General features: G+C 49.7%; 1 protein-coding gene across 2 annotated transcripts in view; it reads right to left on the reverse strand.

Moving 5' to 3' along the window:
* Positions 1 to 1,123: 1,123 nt before the first annotated feature.
* LanB2 (laminin subunit gamma-1) overlaps positions 1,124 to 21,009 on the reverse strand; it is a 146,450-nt gene continuing 126,564 nt past the window's right edge. For both annotated transcript variants that reach the window (XM_077650113.1, XM_077650112.1), the window contains 12 exons: positions 18,640 to 18,933; positions 18,197 to 18,334; positions 14,311 to 14,502; positions 13,551 to 13,860; positions 12,515 to 12,652; positions 11,334 to 11,511; positions 9,678 to 9,800; positions 9,231 to 9,345; positions 8,601 to 8,800; positions 7,284 to 7,442; positions 6,720 to 6,819; positions 1,124 to 4,267 (listed from right to left, as the gene is read on the reverse strand). In XM_077650113.1, the coding sequence (XP_077506239.1) occupies positions 4,014 to 4,267; positions 6,720 to 6,819; positions 7,284 to 7,442; positions 8,601 to 8,800; positions 9,231 to 9,345; positions 9,678 to 9,800; positions 11,334 to 11,511; positions 12,515 to 12,652; positions 13,551 to 13,860; positions 14,311 to 14,502; positions 18,197 to 18,334; positions 18,640 to 18,933 (2,201 nt within the window). In that variant the 3' untranslated portion in view covers positions 1,124 to 4,013. The remainder of the gene's footprint in view (positions 4,268 to 6,719; positions 6,820 to 7,283; positions 7,443 to 8,600; positions 8,801 to 9,230; positions 9,346 to 9,677; positions 9,801 to 11,333; positions 11,512 to 12,514; positions 12,653 to 13,550; positions 13,861 to 14,310; positions 14,503 to 18,196; positions 18,335 to 18,639; positions 18,934 to 21,009) is intronic.

Raw genomic sequence — 21,009 nt, forward strand, 5'->3', positions numbered from 1 at the left:
CTATTCATTAACAAAATAACAATGGAAGGAAAAGATGTTGCTAGCCGCGGCATCTGCCATCAAAACTTGAAGCACACGAGCTGCGGCTAGCGGGAATAAAAGGACCGGGACAGGGAAAGAAAGGGGGGAGCGATAGTGAGAAAGGATAGGGTAGGGCAGCAATATACAATATGTGCAAATACAGGATATCGAAGGGGTGGTGCACCACGCATCAAAGGATGGCCCACAGAGGACGCCGACGGCACGAAACTGGGGAACGAATTACAGAATCAGATCAAGCTGCAGAATCCAGCAGCCCTCCTCCCTCGCCGCCCCAAACTTTCTTGGCAGTGTTCTAGTTGGGTACGCGCTGTTCAGCAACTACCGCTCTGTCCCCCTTTCATATTTGTTACCTTTGACCCCCCCCCCCCGAATAATGTCGATCCTGGCCGGTTTAAGCATGCGAGCCATATGTTGAGAGTCCAAAAATTCTAGGGCCGATGCTTTCGAGAGCCTGAAGAAGAGCATGCATTCGTATTGTAGGAAACATTGTGCTTATTTATTCGGACGAGCTGTTGAAGCGATAGAGGAGTTCCCTCTTCGCTACTTTCATTCTCAAAACCAGCGTGAGGCAAAATGACAATTGCGTCGCTGTATGGCTCTGCAGTCATGGTGTCCCGCACCCGTGAGCTTCTGCAGCACGTCATATGTATGTATTGATTTTATCATGCGTTCCCATAAAATTCCACAATTTTTTGAAACGCCTCTAAGCCATGTCGTGGGGCCTGTCCTTTGCTCCTTTTTAAAGCACGCTCGATATATGGTTTTTAAATATGTGCACATGGTGGTTGCACATGATGGTTGCAATTTTCGAACAAAACAACAAAAGGGTGGAGTCGATGAGGTGCCTGCCTTTGCCATATTTCACTCAGACAAGCTTATAATGTTGTACTTCATTCTGGAACAGGAACTGATGTCAAGCAAACTCGGTGGGTCAGGATGAAAACTCCAAGGGCAAGCCCATTTTTGTCACGCACGAGTCCAGGAATATTTTTCTGGCAGCAGCTGTGGAAATAGCAGCGCAAGAGCTTGTCGATGCATTCATCGAGCTCACTGCTGCTCGGTTTGACAGGAATAAGCGAAGTTGTACAGAACAACGTGTTTAATTGCTCTTTATTAAATGCACACATGAAAAAACATTATGGGACATATTCTTTGGCACTGGTTTCTGTTTGGCATTCAGCACACTGTGGCAGTCTCAAAACAACCAGTACTTTGATCTCTTACAATGACCTTTTTTATGTTTTTCTGAGTAACAAGTCGAAACAGTTGTAATATGTCCAAAAGGTTACACAAATGCAGAAAAACAGACAAAAAATGAGATGCATCCTACATTCTCTTAGTACTATTGCACTCTGTACATGTGATGTTCACCTGCTCAAGCAGAGTAAAAAAAACGAGGTGTGGTTTCGTCGCAGCTCAACACACTAGAAAGCAGTGCTCTGTGCGTGGTTTCCCATTGGAGGAGAGTGGCAGTTCCCACACAGTGGACATCGAGACACAGCAGGCATAGCTTGAAATGATTATGCACAGATCTGGTGGAGGACACACGGACGACTGCAATAACTTAAAACTTTCAAATGCAGTTTCTGAAATGACGCAAAATGCTTCCATTCGAGATTGTTTAGATTACAGGCGTATGAATCAAGGGAGTTTGTAGAAGCTTGCTTTTCGTGCGTTGATGGCATCAACGCTCGTAAAATAAGCGACTGAGGCAGTAACATACTACTCAACAAGGAGGTGCATTAAAGTATCACTTCCAGTTTTGATTAAAACATTCCAGCTATTAGTCACAATTAGTCACTAGCTAATAGTCACGCTGACACAATTTTGACCTATACATTTGGTTGTACTCGCCACAAATCACGGTAAACCCCCCCAAAAAGACAGGATCGGCCCCCAAAAAGACAGGATCGGCTGTCTGATAGAAAAAGGTAATGTACGGCGCCTGTAGAACATGTTTGAGTTAGTTGAGCGTATCAGGCAATGCGCTTTTTATGCTGCCTGTAGCTTAGCAAATACGCAAAACCATTTTTTGTTGGTGGCAGTGGTCACACAATTGATTTGACTGCCAATATTCACAGTTGCCAGACTGGATAGCATGCAGCAAAACATAAAAGGAAAACAACGGCTGTTGGGTGCCTGCCAGTTAGGAGCATCACTTTTCAATCACTGGTGTGTCAGTATGCTGGCCACACAGCTTGGACTTTGTATGTAGGTAGTGCTTTGCACTCCATCGCTAACGGTAGAGAAAGTTGTCTGTGCAAAGAATTGCGTTTACACCGCGCTACAACCTACATAAACAGAAGTGCACAGTGGCAGTGACGTTGAGTTTGCTCAGACAAGTTACGGACGATAAAAGAAGCCTCATAATTTGGTGATTTGCCCGTGAATGGGATCCTAGTGCAAAGCAGCTGACTCCCTGTTCAGCCAGCACCCTGCCCGAATGGTTACAACGGCTGAGTTGCCCGCAGAAGACTGAGGCGCGAGCATTGTACCTGGAACAGCTTTCGGTGGTAACTCTGGCTTCGTAAACCTTCTTAGCTGCAAATCAAGAATTTTACTTGAAAGCAGTCTCGCACAAAAAGTGTGTGCAGCGTTTTGCCACCAATTCTGCCTTCGGTGTGCTGATGAAGGTGAGAGGACAGGACAGCGACCTGCAGTCACTCATCTCCGTTAAAGGCTGTTAACCGCAGGTTGGGGTGCTCTTCCAAGATTTTGGTATGCATATTTTCACATGTCCTCCTAAGCGCTAATGGGTTCCAGGTAATGTCTGGAGATTGCCGCTGATGCTACTGCCAGAGCTAATTACTCGTAGTTGCCCTTAGGAGCTCAACGCCGCCCACTAAGCCACCTGGTCGCAATCTGAGAATACGGGCAGTCATAGAAATGAACATTTTCCTTCACTCTGGTAGACGTATGGCGGATGATGCATTATTACAGCCCGCTGGAACAAAATGCACTGCCACAAACAAAAAAACAAACGTGACTCTGGGTTTATGACTGCAAGACAGCAGCTTCCATCTAGATATGATGGTGCCCTTGACCTGTGTAGTCCTACAGTATTTTAAAGTCACACCGACTCATTTAACCACCTTTCTAGCAGGTCCGTCGAGTGCAACACCTTAATAATACGCCGTTTCGAGATGTAAGGACACTTGTGTGCATTGACTACTTAAAATATCAGCTGTATTTTCACTTCTAAGTTGCTTTGCTATGTAGCTAGTGGAGGCAGTCACATAAACTGAACAGTTTTGTTTGAACTCGTTTGAAAACCGCTGGAGCAAGACGAACACTACTGTTTCCGGAGCATTCTTCTTGGCCTACGCAGCGTTGAAATCTCCTTACGGTAGATTTTCAGTATGGCTTATTTCAACTCATTTCATTTTCAATGCATTGCAGGCTATGTCGGAATTTTTCGCAGATTCAATGCTGAAACAAAAACCCTCCACTTTCTAACCCACCTGCATGGATGAAGTTCCTCAACACCAATATTCATCCTTTGGTCCATAATAACTGGTCCCGATTCAAACATTGATTCCCATACAACATCGCAACGCTTCGTGCAGGTTCCCGATGCAGTTCAACCGCCAACTTGCCAGGACTTCAGCATCAAAGATAGCCACTGCTGCCATGGTAGCATACAGCAATGGAGTAGGTCCGCGTCATGTGGCAAAAAGACACACAAGCATGCCATCGGCGTGCTCTATGGACTCAGTTTCTTTTCCCGAACAACAAACAATTCAGAAAGAGTAGTCGGCGCACATGCAGTGTTAGCTCCTCATTGATGATGTCCTAGCGTTGTGAATCTCTTCCCAGTGCGCCGCTCTTTACTTCTCCAAGCTACTCCGAAGTTGTAGCGCCGTTATCATGAACATGCACATAAGCTTCCTTTTCTATTACTTTCGAGCTCAGCTGTCACCCCTCCTTCTCACTCCCCTGCTTCTGCTGTCGTCCCTGGCACCGCCGCTACTTCACGGCTCAAGCTTGATGCGTCGGAAGCATCGGTCGGGCAACGAGTCGCTGATGTCTTTGACATTGGCCACGTCCCGCTTGAGCTGCTCGATCTGCGCCTCGTAGTCGTGCATCCATCCCTGCTGCTGCTGACGCGCGCCGCGCAGCTCCTCCAAGCGCTCATCCAGGCGCGCCCTCTCCGCTTCGCCCTCGGCCTCCATCAGGCGCTGCTCCAGCTGGTCCAGCCGTCTGGGATCCACGTTGTCCACGTTCGCTGCGCATGGCACACAAAAGAGTCAGCACAACGCCTGCAGACCGCGCTCTCGGGGATCTTTACACATCGCTGATGGGCACCTGGCCGGTCTGGTGATAAGCCAGTCAAAGTTAGTTCGATGGGCACCGGGCAATTCTGGCATATTCTGAAGGCATTTTACTGTCCATGTGTCCATAGTTGGCCCCCTGAAGCGCGGACTGCTGCTTCAGGGGACAAACACAACACGCGGCCCGCGGGGTTGTGTTGAGCTGCCGCCCTCCATAAATACTGCGACGAGTGCTAGCGTCGGAAATGCCCCATCACTCTGTCAGCCGGTCTGCTTCTGTCCATTGACGTCCCACTCGAACCATTCCATCGCGTCGGCTTAGACCTTTTGGGACCGTTTCCGGAATCCACCTCGGGAAACAAATGCGTGGCTGTTGCCACAGACTACGTTACTCATTATGCGATCACGCGGGCACTTCCCACCAGTACTGCTACTGATGTTGCCGATTTTCTTTTCACCGACCTCATCTTACATTATGATGTCCCCCTGTCAGCTTCTTACCGACCGAGGCCGATGCTTTCTCTCCAGATTAGTCGCTGACATTCTTCGGTCATGCTCTACAAAACAGCTCACCAACGCGCCTACCACCCGCAGACAAACGGCCTCACAGAACGCCTCAGCCGCACTCTCAACGATATGCTGACTATGTATGTTTCTCCAGACCATCGCGACTGGGATATCACTCTCCCCTATGTGACCTTCACCTAGAACTCCTCCCGCCATGACATTGCCGGTTACTCCCCTTTTTATCTTTTGTACAGCCGCGAGCCCCTCCTGCCTCTGGACACCCTGCTTCCAAATTCTACTGCTCCGCCATCTGCATACGCCCATGCTCGCGCTGACCACGCCCGCCAACTCTCACGCTCCCGGCTACCCACAACCGCCGACACTGTATGATCTCCTTCTCCCCTGGCTCCCTCGTCCTGCTTTGGTCGCCATCTTGCTGCGTGGGGCTCTCTAACAAACTTCTGTCCCGCTATATCAGCCCGTACCGTGTCCTGCGCCAAGTCAGTGCAGTAACCTACGAGACCACTCCGGCCTTCCCTGGTGCCACGTCCTCTCACCATCAGGCTGATATTGTGCACTTTTCCAGGCTCAAACCTTACATCTCGCAGTCCCCTTCGCCGCCCTGATGTAGACCGGGGCGGTGCCTTTTCGACCGGGGGGCCGTGCAACGGATAATCTTCGTAAATACGACGTGGAGGAAGTGTTCAGTGTGTGCGTGCGATACGCTCGGTGTTCGCTGTGATCTGTGCCCTCTGCTCTGGTCGTCCTTGTGCCTTCCTAGACTTCGGGCCACATAACAATATTTAAGCCTTTGTTCTGAAAGCGCTGCTCCAAAAATATCGTAATTTTCTTTTTCTGTGTTCATATTGCAAATCTTTATTGCTGTCCACCATTTGATCCCTGCTGATCACTCACCATATCTTGTAAAGATAGCAGCTAAACATACTCTTTATGGGAATTGAGGTGTGCCATTGCCCTTCTGCCTTCGCACTATACACAGCTGTGAGTCACCATTTGACTTTCGCTACATCCGAGGTGGCACAAGAACTGAGGTGGTCACAGCTAACATGATAATTGCGCTGCCCACTCCCCTTTTCCACTTCCTGCTATTTCTGGAATTTTTCAGCTGTGAAACACGTTTGTCAAAGTGGCCCGAGTAGCAAGATGAATATGAGATCGACTGCTTAGTCTAAGGGCTTGAGCAAATTGTCAACAGCACGACACCAGTTTACATGTCGCACGCTGCACCATCTTTATGAGTGTTAGTGACGAAAAGACCGCTGCTCCCTTAGGAAATCCAGCCTTGGCAATAAAAATTGTTTGATTGCCCACAGAATAATTTTCTGTACGATATTGGGGAAGGAAAGGATTAGGTAGGAAAATTTGCTTGAGGCAGAGGCACTTCAGGAGACTTTTGCAGGCGATCAGAATAATGTACCACAGACAAAATCATTTGGCCAAGTAAATTAACTTTAGCTTCTTTCATAACGTCAGAAAAACTGCATTAGCTGCCCAGCAGCAGTAGTCATCTGGCAAGAGCAGCATACGCTGTGTAGAGAAAGCCTCGGCCCTTGGAGGCTGTCAGAGGAATAGACTGCTTATAGCCACTTTCTTATTCAGAAAGAAGGCTTCAGTCGGAACTACGACTGAAGTGCAGGTGTGACGCACAATAGCCAAATGTTGCTACCACTGTGAAACGGTGACCGCAGCTACAAGGTAGATTCGACCAAATATGTATAACAAGCAAGTGCTTTTTTTTCTTTGCTATAAAACGCATAATTAAAGTGATGCAGCATTGCAAAGTGGTCTTTGCCATGTTTCTATGGAGCTTAGAGCTTCCACCGCTTCGCGCCGACAATACTGAAGTATTAAAGTCACCGCTTTGCATTCATTACATACCCAGGGCCTTGAGGATTTCGTTGACTGTGGCTGCAGCTGCTGCAACTTTGTCCGAGGCTTGCTTGGCACCGGTCCTGGCTTCGTTCGCTTTTTCCAGGGCCTGTGGAGCACAGCACGGATGCATGAAGCGTGAGGACATCTCCAGAGGAATTTCTTATGCCCATGCTGCAAGATTACACTAATATCCCAGGTAGTCTTTCATTTAAATTATGCTTGCTGCGATAACAGGCATAGCCAAAGGCAGGCCACAAAAAAAAAAAGCAGGGTGAATTGATATGGTAACCACAGTCATGCTGGTAAGCATGAAAAGCCAGGTCATGCTTGACAGCGTTCCTTCTGAACACACTGACTCTCCTGTGGTTTCGTAGCTCTGTGAGCAGCTTAGGTATACAGCTGTGTCGCAGCTTTTCATTCGTACAGCAACTGCCTGCACGAGCAACCTACCGCCCGCAAGCAAAAAATTGAAAGAAGCAATACATCGCACAATTGCGCGCGGTGTTCGAGCATGACACTGCCTGTCTGAAATGAACCGATTGAGTCAGTCGGCGATACGGCGGCTCTTACCTCCTTGGCGAGCTCCATGTCCCCGCGGGCCTGCTCCTCAAATCCGCGCATGCGTTCGTCAGTGTCTTCAACCTTGCGAGCCAGTTCTTCCGCCTCGTCTCCCAACTGGCGCGCCGACGTCTTCGCATTGTCCGCTTCGTCGCGGACGTTAATCGCGTCCTGCGTAGAGAGTAAAGAAGCAGCAAAATCATGACCCGGTCACAAGTGACAAGGCACCGCTCAGGTACAGACGCCGCTCTCAGAAGCAGCTACGAAACTTATGCCCAGCCATAACTTTTATGACACCGTTTGATTATCCCGGAGCTGTACGAAGAAATGAGCATGAATTTTCTAGATATGTGCTCATTGCATGCCATAAATCTAGAGCCTCAGTGTCACTATCACAGGTCTATCACGTCGGGTCGGCATCAATCATGATCGCAAGCTGCGTGCTCGTCCCACAAATTGTTATCTTTCTTCCTGTGATTCATGAGGTTTTCTCTTCCTTTTTTTTTCTTCGACATGCACCGCCGGCTTCGCCAGTAACTGATGATATCAGAATTTTTATGCCTGCATGCATGCCTTTGTCTGCAGGCGTTGAAAAAGTGGCGCTTGGCTGCTACCAGCTTTCTCAGCACACTCCTGTTTTAGAATGTAATTGTGAGATCCACACAGTTTAGACGGATGTTCGCTTAGACATCAAATTGTGGTACTATCGAGTTCCACTCGCGTTCGCTACCGGTTATTATCCATCAGGTTTTACAACGAACATAACCCATTGCTTGGTCACAAACCAAGAATACAACGCATCTGATTAAAGAAGCACGCAGACATTCGATAGTTTCGAAATGATAAAAAAAATCTACTAAGCAGCGAGTTCTCGCTGTTCCATAGCCAGGTAAAACTCAACAACGGAGCGGCGACTGCCCCTCAAAAGCAGGCCCTCCTACCAATGGCGTCGACCTATTCTCATGACGTCGTGATCAGTCACCCTGCCCCTGCTAGCCAACTGACATGCCACACTAGCAGTTGCAAGGCAGTTGGATCACCGCTTCATTCTGGAGTTGTATCTGACAACAGCCTTGAAATCACGCTTCACACTGTCGAATTCATCGCTGAGTGGTATAGTCCAACGAATAAAAGCACGCATGAGACAGGTGACTCCATGCCTTGACTATTAATTCGTAGTCTAGCTGGACTCGGGATTCAACACTCCAAAACGGCAGCTAGCTGTAGCCCCGGCATGAGTCTTTTGCGGACACAGGCGCCACTGGCGCCCCAGCCTCCAGAAAGAAAAGAAATGCAAGGCGAAGGAGGCCCAGCAGCACACATGCATACCTGCGACGCTTGTTCGGCGATTCTCTGTGCCTCCTTGGCAGTATCGCTGGCTGCGTTGGCATCTGCCTCGGCATCCTTCAGCGCGCCTCTGGCATCACGGGTCTTGTTCTCGGCCTCCTCGATGAGCGCCTGGATCTCCGGCACGCGTTGCAGCGCCGCACGTGCCTTGTCCTTGCTCGCCTTCACGTTCTCATCGAACTCTGCGCCACCATCACCAGATCAGTGCTGCAACCTCATAGCACACGAACACTCACTCTTGCTCAGCTATTCGACACTCAGCGACATTACAGAGTTTTAGTGTAGCTGGTTAGCCGTACGGCAAGTACGGTAACGCGTTGCCGTTACTACCGTTGCCAAGCTTTCCAAGCCACATTTGCCGTACGGCAGCAATTGCCGTAGTTACCATGTTTACCGTACAGTAGTGCTAAAGCTCTCTATTAATCGGCGTGCTTTGAGCACAGAATAAGTTTTTCATCAGCTATGCTGCATGCTTACTGTTCTGGGCACCTGACTGTGTACGACATCATTAGTATTGCTAAGCTGGCGCTGAAACAGCGATTCTGTTCACAGTTGTCAAATTTATCGACAGTGACTCATCTCTCAACAAATATTGCATCACCAGTGACATACCTTTGAGCACGTTGAGCGTGTTCTGGGCTTCCTCGAGTATCCTCTCGCCTTCGGCGGCTGCCTCTTTCGCCTTGGCGAAAGCAGCGTCTGTCTCAGCCAGCAGACGGTCGGTGATCTAGGAGGGCGACGGGAGAATACGGCATGTTTGCTTGGGTTACTAAGCGTCTGTGTCGTTCTAAAGTACTCGCCACAGCTACCACCACATTTTTCTCCACCTCAACACTGAGGTGAGCAAGCGAAAAGAATCTTAATAACATTCGGGACACTTTCCGCATCTGCAGATGAAAACTGCCGTCCTTCTCTCTCTATCAACTAACGAACATTTAGTTACCGGAAGGGTCAATACAGGCAAACATATGTCCGCGAAAAGCCTACTCCCGCAGTATTTCGCTGAGCAGTCCAATTTACGTTTCGCCCCGCAGGCATACACAGTTCAAGAGAGCACACCTGCTGCTGCCGCTGCGCCTCAGCGAGAAGGTCTTCCGCCTCCTCGCGTTGCGGTCCCACTCGCTCCAGGACGGCGGCATGTTTTTTCAGCAGCTCGTCAGCTTCCTTCTGGATGCGACCAGCCTGCAGTGCGGAAGCCGCGACAGCCGTGAGACCCACGAACAAGCAACCTCCCGGCAGCTCGACCTTCTTGGATATTTCCAAGTGCGGTCATTCACAGCAGGCCAGCAGTTCTCGTTTCTTGCATCACGCACCGATGTTGACAAACGAGGATTTAAATTTAGGCAAAAATGCAGCCATAAAAGCATCTGTGCCACTCAACATGATGGTATGTTTGAGCCACCAAATGAAATAGAAATCCTGAACGCTTTACCGCATATTGCAGCTTCGAAGAACCCAGCTTGAACTTATATAGTCACAGCCACCGAAAAAAACATGCTATGTCTATTACTGACCAATGAATGACTTCCATATAGCACACATAAAAAGAAGGTTAGTACGATAAACCATGCATTTTTAAATATAAGTAAAAGCTATAGTAGAGAGCAGAGACGTTTTCCTAGTGCCAATGTGACAAGACGAGAGAGGCAGGGATGGGATCTAGAGAAGGGCTTCGCTCTAGAAAGGGTCTTTTTATGCCAGAAGCCTACTAGCCCAAGTATTGGTTATTTGTGATGAAAGACTGGATTCCATAGAGTTAAGCGGGTGCTCATTGGCTCCAGTTGGCAGCAATGCGCAAGTGTTCGCCATAGCTGGGCATGTTTATGCTTCCAAGCCACATTTTTTCGACATGCACTAGTACTAGGTCAGGCACCATTCCAGCACAGCTACGAACGTCACAAATAACTAATACGTGTGATATTCGGAACCTTATATTATGAATCCGCGACCTGTTGTGACTACAGAAAAGCCGCCGTTGGTCTACAAGTCACATGATTGCTAGCGATGCATTCGTGTAAGTATAAAGCAGTACGAGGAATGCATTAGCCTTGTCTTGGTGCGGATCCTTTATCTCCTAGTGCATGACTAATAAAAAAGCGCAGGGATTTTACTTTTGAGGCGCAGCGCTATCGAAACGCGCAGACAATAAGCACCAAATATCAGGGATCGAGGAAAGAAGGTGCAGTGTCGAGAACTGAACAAAATGTGCAGCAAAATGTGCACAAGAACAGAAACATTGGTATGCGTTTCATTAACAGAAGTCAGATAAAATCTTACGCGTTTTCAAAAACAAAATGTTTCCAGACCTCTCTCGACAAAATAGAGCCTGCAGAAACAGATAACGATCTGCTTGTCTTCAAGAAACCAGGAGAATGAAAACCCCAAAATTTAATGATGTGGTCACACTAGTGCACAGCATGTGAGGTCTACTCTAAAATATCTATTACTAACAACAACGCGGGCGCATGAGATCGCAAATCAGAGTTGCGCACGACGGCTACCAGCCTCAAGCGATGGTCCCAGTAGCCAGGCATGTTGCACTGCATAACAACCTTGTGCGGAGCTTGCCCACTTGAGGAGGCTTCATTCGCCGCGGCATTTTGTAAAAGTACTAACTAATTAGACGCAAGGAGGACGCGCATGGTGAATTGGCAATACGGTAGTGACGAACCACCTTTGCGACCAGCGCCAAAAAGGTGCACGAACAGCACCAACCTCGTCGATAATCTCCTGCGCTTTGCGGGAGAGCTCGTCAGTGTCGATCTCCGGCATCTGGACCGAGGTGGCGTCCGACAACACTCGGAGGGCGTCGTCGTACGCTTTCCGCACTTCCTCCTTGGCCTCTTCGGCCATCTTCTTGGTGCGAAGCATCAGGTCCATGATCTCGCGCATCCTGCACAGCGCGTGCATGGCCGAGACAAAGTGGGTGTCAGCCGAAGCATACCTTTTAATTATTATTTTTTGGCTTGACACATCACTGCCACACCGAGATCGTCGCTATGGGAGTCAAGAAGAGGGCTTAGTCGGCCTGGTTGGTGCATGTTGATGGAAACCGACTGAACAGCACTAAACGACCAGGACGGAAGTGTTCTACCCTTCCGTCCTGTCTGTTAGCTCTGTTCAATTGGCTATGGAAGTACTGACTTTTTTTTTCAGCATTTCAATTTTTTTTGTTGACCAGTGACTATCGAATCGATAATTATAGTACAGAATCTCGTCAGCGGGCAAAGAAGATGGTTTATGGTTTATGGGGGGCTTAATGTCCCAAAGCGATTCAGGCTATGAGGGACGCCGTAGTGAAGGGCTCCAGGAATTTCGACCACCTGGGGTTCTTTAACGTGCACGGACATCGCACAGTACATGGGTCTCTAGAATTTTGCCTCCATCGAAATTCGACCGCCGCGGCCGTGATCAAACCCGCGTCTTTCGGGTCAGCAGCCGAGCGCCATAACCACTGAGCCACCGCGACGGCTGGGCAAGGAAGAGTAAATAATATTGATATGCATTACGAATGTAATGCATATCAATATCACCTGCTGAATGTGACTGAAAATTGAAAATCCAGACATCTGCAAAAGTTTACTTTGCGACCAACGTCGTCGTCGTCGTGGTTGATCTCGCATCATTTAGCAGCCTAGTTCATCGGTAATAGTTAGGACACAGCCGAAGATAAAAGGAAACGAACATGTAGCATCTAAAGCTGCACCCAAAGTGGGCTGACAATGTTTTGTGTCTTCACTCGCTTTTAACTTACCATTAGTAAGCACAAGAAAGTTTCATAATGCATTCACCAGCTGTCTTTCAACATTCGACTGCAGGCTCTAGGCGGATGGGTAGTGAAAGAAGGTGAAAGGTGATCCGAAAGTAGGGCATGTTGCTAGACCACATCCCCGCACCTGTTTTTCAGCTGGTATATCTCGCTCTCGGTCTTGTCTTGCGTGCTGAGCGCTCCTTCGGCGATGGCGCGAGCTTCCTGCGTGGTGTTCAGCGCGTCCGCAGCCATGTGCGCGATCTCGCCGGCGTCTCCCTCGTGCCTGCAATGTAAGGAGCGCATGGACAACGCAGTGGGTGCGGGTGTACGGCACACTGCAAGCAGCTGCACACCAGCGATTCAATGTGAGGTGACTTCCGAAGTCAAGTGGCATGCTTCACCTGTGGCTAAGGGGAACGAGAATCAGCTGCAAGCTAGAGGTAGTTGCCATAATGATAAAAGAACACAGATGGACCCTCTGTTCGGCGTAAACGTTTAAAGAAGGGGCCTTGTCTTCGACATGTCTCTGGTGAAGCTAAGTTCGATTCTCTAAACCGGACTCGAAATTTGCCTCTGCAGCTGTCTTTAATGTGGAGGAAAAACGCTGTAGTAAAGAGTTAATTCTTGAAAATGACTCAGAAACTGCAGTTTGATCACTGTGCTGAGCTCACACACTCTCAATATCTAAACACAAGATGAAGACTGGAGAACTGCTACCACACTCACTGGTGCGTACAGACACCACTATCTCCTCGCACAGATTGCACGGTCGGTGAGAGGCATTTGAAGGACAGACGCTGAACTTTAAGAGTGCAATATTTGCCTTCTCTCTGACCGCAACAAAATGATGCAAGACGCATGCCAGTGACTACAGTGTACACATTAAACACGGTTCCGTAGTACTTTCATCTAGCATCCCTGTTTGAGTCATTTCCAGTCCATCATTGCCCGTACAGTGGTGGCCAGAAGATAAATAAAACCTTAACCGGTGCTCAAGTGAACATGACACCAAAATGTCCTGGTCTTCCGAAAAGGTGACGTCTGTAAAGTACCAGCGGAAAATGCAGCGAAAAACGGGGTTCATCCACGGCTGAATCATAGCCATGGGCGAAACTAACTCCTAAGCAGTCCACTACACTGGGTTCAACACAGAGGGGGGAAAATGCGAGCGTGTCACCCACTGGTCTGCCAGCTGTCGAGCGTCGCGGGCGATCTGGGACATCATCTCCGACTGCTGTCCATAGCGGTCCGAGCGTTCGAGTGCGCGCTTCAGGGCGTTCTGGGCCTCTTCCTCCAGGTACTTCTGTGCCTGCGTCAGTGTGGACTTGATGCGCTCGACGACCGCTTCCGCGCTGGTCATGTTATGCTCGGCTCCCTCAACTATGTTTTCGGCCAGAGCAATCTCGAGACCAATCTTTCCCGCAATGTCCTGCACCTTCTTGATGCGTCGAAGCAGCTCGTCCAGTCGTTCGGCCAGGCTCTCGCCAGTACCTGATGGGCGAGCGGGTACAGTGGAGAAAAATAGTTGTGAGCACAAATTATTATTCTTCGCTCGAATATAGTTGAATTTTCCGCTCATCAGTATCTATCTTCGGGAAAGCATCATAGATTAAGCAAAGCGGCCTCTCCATAGCAGGGGGTCTAGATCGTACGGTCTGCTGTGTGGTTGCTCACCAATCCGGAAGCAGTAGTACAACCAGTGAATGCTAATGCATTCTCTGGTCGGACAGAAGTCGGAAAGTCATGAACGTTTCTATCGCGTGCATAGGAAGGAAAGGACGTTTTCGTTTTTGTATTTCTTCGCCAAGATCCGCTCGGTGATTGCGCAAACGTTACGACAAACAAGGCGAAACATGCGTCTAAATGTCACCGGGAAAAGCCCTACATCTGCTTTTCGCGTATTCAGTGCGTTTGAGGACACGAATTCGACCCGTGACTCACCGGAGGCCTGCTTGGCATCCTTCCACAGGCCGTTCACTATGTCCATCACTTGCTCAAGCTTTTCCTCGAAGTCGACGCTCTTGACGATCTGCGGGTTCTTCTCTATGTTGTCCAGCAGGCGCGCCAGCTCGGCCACTTTGTCACGGTGTTCGTTCACTGCATCTTGTACCAGGTTGTAGCACGTGGGGCAGTCTGCGAGCAGTCGCGAATACCGAATTATGCCACTGCTACAAAGCCACTCTACCAGCCTAATGCGCGCTTTTTGCACCAACGAGCGAATGGGACAGTTTTCACGTGCACGCACGGGAACATTAATCCTGAAACGCGTGCACTTGCAGGAAATTATGTTCAGGCATCGCTCCGGTTACAACCCTTACTCACAACGGTCCCTGCTTAGTACTGCTCACCAGTGAACATTCATCTGAGAGAGGCATGACAGCGGAACATACGCGTTTGATTTTACACCAGTTGTTTTACCTCAATAGTACAATACTCGAAGAGTGACTGCGGATGAAGCAGCATCAAGGAAATATCTTGGGCTAGATTCAACACAGGAAGATTTGCATATTCCGCAGCATTTCGCTCCTCCCGCAAAAACGAAAAGGTCTACGTGCCTAGCTTACGTTTGCTATAGGAGGGCGCGGACAGATGTGCTTGTTTCTGCTTTGCCGTATAGATAGATAAAGAGGAGGAGGGAAAGGCAGGGATGTTAACCAGAAAGGGGTTCCGGTTGGCTACCCTGCACCGGGGAAGAGGGATTAGGGGACTAAACGGAGGAAGAGAGAAGGGAAAAAAGGCATAACACACACACGCACAACGCTGCCATAATTTGTCACTCAATCCAGTCACTCTCAAGTAGGCAAAGAGTGCCTTGTATGCCTTGAGGGCAGTCGACTGCTGTGGCCACGGACCGAGGATCTTTTGCTCTGTTAATGGGCGAGGATCGAGGCGGTCCAGGGCACAACACAGTGTATGTCTTGCACTCGCAAATGCAGGGCACTCACAGAGAAGATGAGCGATGGTCTCCTCACAACCGCAGCTTTCACAGGCAGGACTGTCGGCCATCCCCATCCGGAAAGCATAGTAATTGGTAAATGCAACACCGATCCATAAACGGCATAACAATGTTGCGTCGCGACGTTCTAAGTTACGTGGAAGATGAAGGCGCAGTTCAGGGTCCAGTGCCTTGAGGCGGAGGTTGCAAAACTCTCCCGTGTTCCACGCTGAAAGTGTGAGCTCCAGCGCCAAAGGGCGAAGCCCACACGCAGCGTCAGGTCGTGATATTGGGATCCTCACTGGAAGTCCGTCATTGTGAGCACAACGCGCAGCCGCATTGGCCTGGCGATTACCGTTAATACCACAGTGTCCTGGAAGCCATTGAAAAATGATGTCATGACCTTTGGAAACGGTCCCGTGGTACAGTAGACTGATCTCAGCAACAAGTTGGTCCTGCGACCCGCGGCGTAGCGCAGCTTGCAGGGCTTGAAGGGCTGCTTTAGAGTCGGTGAAAACCGTCCAGTCATGTGGAGGTTCTTTACTGATGAACTCTACCGCAGCCCGTAAGGCTGTGAGTTCCCCACCAGTTGAAGATGTTGGATAGGTCGTCTTCACTTTCATGAAGATGGATCTGGCCGGTATCACCACCAACCCCGCAGAACTGGTCGAGTGAACTGATCCATCTGTGTAAATATGTATGCGGTGACTGTGGTAAGAATGCAGGTGATTCAATGTCAGTTGTTTGAGACCGGGCAGTGATACACCAGCTTTCTTTGTAATGCCAGGAATATAGAGATGAACCCGAGGTTCATGAAGACTCCATAAGGGTGAGCACGGTCTTGACGCAGGGATGAACTGCGATGGAAGATATGCGCGATGGGCTTCCATGACTTTGGCGAATGCAGTACGCGGCCTAATTATTGGGAGTGTTGCGAGGTGATGACAGGGAACCCGTGTGAGGTGCCGAATATGTGTTCTCATGGTGTCAACAGCAATGTATGTAGTAACAGGATGTTCCCGGGCAACAAGAACAGTTGCTGCTGTTGATGCACAGTTAGGCAGTCCAAGGCAGATACGGAGAGCTTGCACACTTTGAAGAGTCTTGATATTTGTTTTTCTAATGGAACTGAATATCGGAAGACTGTACCGCATGTAGCCCAGAAATAGGGAACGGTACAGTTGTAGCATCGAGCGCACTGATGCGCCCCAGGACTTTCCCACGAGGAAGGAGAGGACGTAGACAATCGAAACTAGTCTCTTTCTCATGTCGTAGATATGTGGACTCCACGAGAGGTTCCCGTCGATGACAACACCAAGGAATCTGTGGCTTCTCTCATATGGAATGGCTTCGCCATTGATGCGAATGGTGTAACGTGACATTATTTTGCGTGTGAACGCCACAAGTGAACACTTTTCGGTCGAAATGTTCAGGCCCTGCAAGCGAAGATAAGATGTCAATATCGATGCCGCCTTTTGAAGTCTTGCACGAACTTGAGGACGGGTCACCCTTGATGCCCAAATACAGATGTCGTCTGCATATACAGAGATCTGAGCAGATTGTGGCAATACGTCAACCAGGCCGATAAGAGCAAGGTTGAAGAGAACTGGGCTCTGCACTCCACCCTGAGGGACTCCGCGCGAATTTCGGTGTAAGGACGTTGGTCCGTCCGCAGTCAGGACAAAAAACGACCTCTCTCATAAATAGCTGCGTATCCAGCTGAACGTGCGGCCTCCGATCTCAGCAGCTTCCATTGCATCCAAAATAGCCTGATGCGTTACGTTGTCGTACGCGCCCTTGATATCCAAAAACAATGCCATGGTCAATCTTTCCAAACTTTTGCTGTGTTGCACCGACGTTACAAGGTCAACCACGTTGTTGATAAAAGAGCGGCCCCGTCGCCACCAGACATGAAAATTGGATAAATCTGATATCGCTCCAAGTACCATTCCATACGTGTGAGCAGCATTCTTTCCATGACTTTGCCGACGCAGCTGGCGAGTGCAATTGGACGGTATGATGAAAGGTCGAGTGGTGATTTCCCCGGTTTAAGAAGTGGAACCAGGCGACTGGTCTTCCAATCATGAGGAACTATGCCAGCAGTCCATGACTTGTAATATAAGTGTCCAAAAGAGCCCGTCGAGCTTCTTGGCCAAGGTTGGCAAGTGCGGAGTACGTCACACCATCGGGCCCTGGTGATGATGACCTTCTACAACAAGCCAGCGCAGCATCAAGTTCTTCCATGGAGAATAGTGCATCCATCCGAGAATCAACATTGTTGCAGTGCAGCGTTGCGCCTGGATTCGGAGGGCCTGTTATTCTTGCGCAAAAATCTTCGGCTACCTCAACCACACTGCGCCTTTGGTGGAGCGCTACGGATTTGAACGGGTAGCTGACTTTTATGCCGCGAACAGTGAGTAGGGGTAACGAAACTGTAGTAGCTTCCTATCACGTGACCGTGAATTATGAGGAATGCGGCCCTGTAAATGGGGTGGCCGCAAGTTCAGATCCGCTCCTGAAATGTCTATTTTGAATCCGTAGCCTTCTCACTGAGTGATCTGCACAGAACCCAGAAAGTTATGCTCGGTAAATGAAACGATACGCAAAATCTAAGCGGGCGCAAGCGCGTCCAGAGGCGGCAACCATGTCCTGGAAGGTTTTGTTGAGTGATGGTGACTAGCAGTCATTCTGGGATTTTGCACGGTCATTCGACGAGAGATGCAACGTCTCGAGACCGCAAGATCTCTATACCATAAAACCTCTACACCGCAAAACTTCTAGACCGCGACACTTCTAGACCGCTAGACCTCCAAACCGCTAGACCTCTAGACCGCAAGATCTCGGCAGCTGAGCCATATCTGAAGGAAGAGCGGCAAGCGCTGAAACACCCACCGACGCATCCAGCCTCCTTGTTGAACTTGTTCTCCTTGCAGCGTTCGCAGCGGCGACCCTCCACGTTGGGACGGCACTCGCATTGGCCGTCGGGGGCGCACTGCAGCGATACTGAGCCCTGGCTGTCACAGTCGCATGCTGTAAAAGATGGGAGCGGGAGGGGGGGATAATGAATAAAAGCGCTTCCAAACAGTTGCTTAGCACAAATGGGAAATGTCTCCAGCGGAGACTTCTCCTTAGTATGAATGAGTTCCGCCCAGAAAAGCATACTTTACTAACTCAAATTGAGACAGCGTTATAAATTTTCGAAAAAAAAAAGAAGTCGACACGAATGTTCTGTGCACTAAAACTTTCAATGCATTCGTTTTTACGCTCCTTTGTTTCACACGCGCAGACCTCCTCAGGTGATGTCACAGCAGCGTGTGGCGCGCCACGACACTCACGCACACATCCGTCAGGCGAGAATCCGTAGTGGTAGGGCAGGCACTGGTCGCACTGCTTGCCCGTCACACCCGGCCGGCAGTGGCAGTGGCCCGTGCGTTGGTCGCAGGTGCGGTTGTAGGAGCCGACGAGGTTACAGTTGCACGCCTCGCAGCCGTCGCCACTTTGCAGGTTCCAGTATCCCTCGCGACACTGGGCGCACTGGCGGCCAGCCACGTTGGCCTTGCAGGCGCACTGGCCGTTGCGCGGGTCGCACTCGGAGCCCTCCAGGGAGCCCAAGCGGTGGCAGTCGCACGCTGTGGAGAAACACATCGGGAAGCTCAAGCGTCACTCCCTGGCCGAGAGCTTGAGAAAAAGAAATGTCGGGTGTCTACGGTCGATAGTTAGTCCCCAAGCAACGAAAACTGCCGTAACGGAGGACTGCGGACTGATTTAGAGTACCTGTCAACGTGCACAGTACAATGTACGTTCACTGCCGTTCACTGCGGCCTCCGGCACCAGTCCTCGAAGCTATTGGAGTGTTTTAACGCTGCATGACTGCCGACACTTCTAGCGCAGTCACAGGAGTGAGCCAGACGCGAAAATTTACGAGCGAAAATCTCGATAGGCCCCTGATTTGCTAGGGCCAGCTGCAGCTTCTAATCCAGTGGGAGCAAATATAAAGACAAAGTACAGCTCGCTTCCTCTGAGCGTTTCTTTTAATTTTGTATCTTTTTTTGCCCCCAGTCCCCCCTGTAATGCTGTTATGCAATATAGGGCAAACGAAATGATACGAAATGCGATAGCCTTATTTATCACAGGTGGTTGGAAGGTGCTTCCCTGAAATCTGATTAACCGCGACATCATGGCAATCAGTCGACGCCATTGGCTGTAGGCGCTCAAATCTGATTAACCGCGACATCATGGCAATCAGTCGACGCCATTGGCTGTAGGCGCTCCTAGCTTTAAGGGGCGTTTGTCGCTGAGTTCTTGAGTTGCATTCGACTATAGTGCGAGCGCATTGCTGCGTTGGGAAAGTGGTCCTGTTAGAATCCCTTTCGCGCTTAATGTAAACTGTGATCACGCTAACGCAACCTGATAATCTTTTCATTGTCACAACAGCAGTTACCACCACGAGATGCACGCTTCACAAAAAATTGCTGACTGCCTAGCTCTGTTAGGCCAGGATATACGTAGCGAAAGCGCGGCGACTTCATCGGAAGAGTGCATTCACTAGATGCACCTTTATTCATGGTTAAAGCTTGAGCCGTCATGGCAGAGTGGTAGCGGTGAGTGTGCGGGGGGTTTCAGTGGCTCCCATAGATTCCGCCACCGAATACGTTGGTTAGCGGTAAAGCGCAAGCTCTGTTAAGGCGCATTTATTCTCCGGCGTAACGCGCGCGTGCGCTGCACGGCGGCGTCACGTCGGCGAAAGCGAGACCCTCTATACACCAACTGTGCTTGACGCAACGACAAGGAACGCGGCGTGACGTCATACCAAGCGGCGGCGGCGGCAAACCGCGCGGTGTGACGTCATGCCAGATGGCGCGGCGAGCGCGCGAAGCACAGTAACCGTCTCAGATATTTTTGTGGACGCCCAAACCGCGCCTTAAAGGAAGGGATAAAGGAGGGAGGGAAAGAAGAAAGTGAAAACTGAAAATTGAAAGTTGGATTAGGAAAGGCGCGGCACTGTGCAGCGGCAGAACACCTGTGGCTCAGTGCTACTGGTGGCGCATGCACAGCAGTGACTAGAGAGCAAGAGAGAGAGAAATATCTGCGGTGAGGCGCGCGTTGTGACGTGATGTGATGTGCCTCCCCGGAGCACCGCCACGGCGAAATTCGCAAGTTCGCGGCCAGTAAAGCTTTCGCTTTACAAGTTTCAGCTCCGTGTAGACACACAAGCCCAGCGCTCACAAAGCCCACACTCCATGGGGGCGAAATCTGGCATGCCTCTTTAAGATACAACTTAATTAAGGAAGTACGATCATGAATTTGTCTGCCGCAAGTAGTGTCTTTGAAAAAAATAGACTGAAAGGAAATGGCATGTATACACACATGCACCGCCTTTTATTTCGCACCCTTGCCCAGATGCAGTCACAGTTAAAAAATCGCAGGAACTTAAAGATATCAGACTATTTCCCCTCAGCTAAAGGCCTGTTTTGCTTCGCTTCTGTTTGTGCTTTGTTAGTTTTTGTACTTTTTTCTTTCTGCCCGTTCTCGACCCTTCTTGTCTCTAATGGGCCACAGAGCTATATACCTCTCCCGCGAGAGGTTCCAGAGTCGGGCGTTTCACCTGAATTTCGCTTATGCACCATACACAGCCGCTACCACGGTTATGACCGAGACCCGCGCCCGCAGGAAGGATGGGCTCGCCGAACAGTTTTGAAAACGAC

The sequence above is a fragment of the Amblyomma americanum genome, chromosome 1 (assembly GCF_052857255.1).
Source record: "Amblyomma americanum isolate KBUSLIRL-KWMA chromosome 1, ASM5285725v1, whole genome shotgun sequence".
Taxonomy (NCBI): Eukaryota; Metazoa; Arthropoda; class Arachnida; order Ixodida; family Ixodidae; genus Amblyomma; species Amblyomma americanum.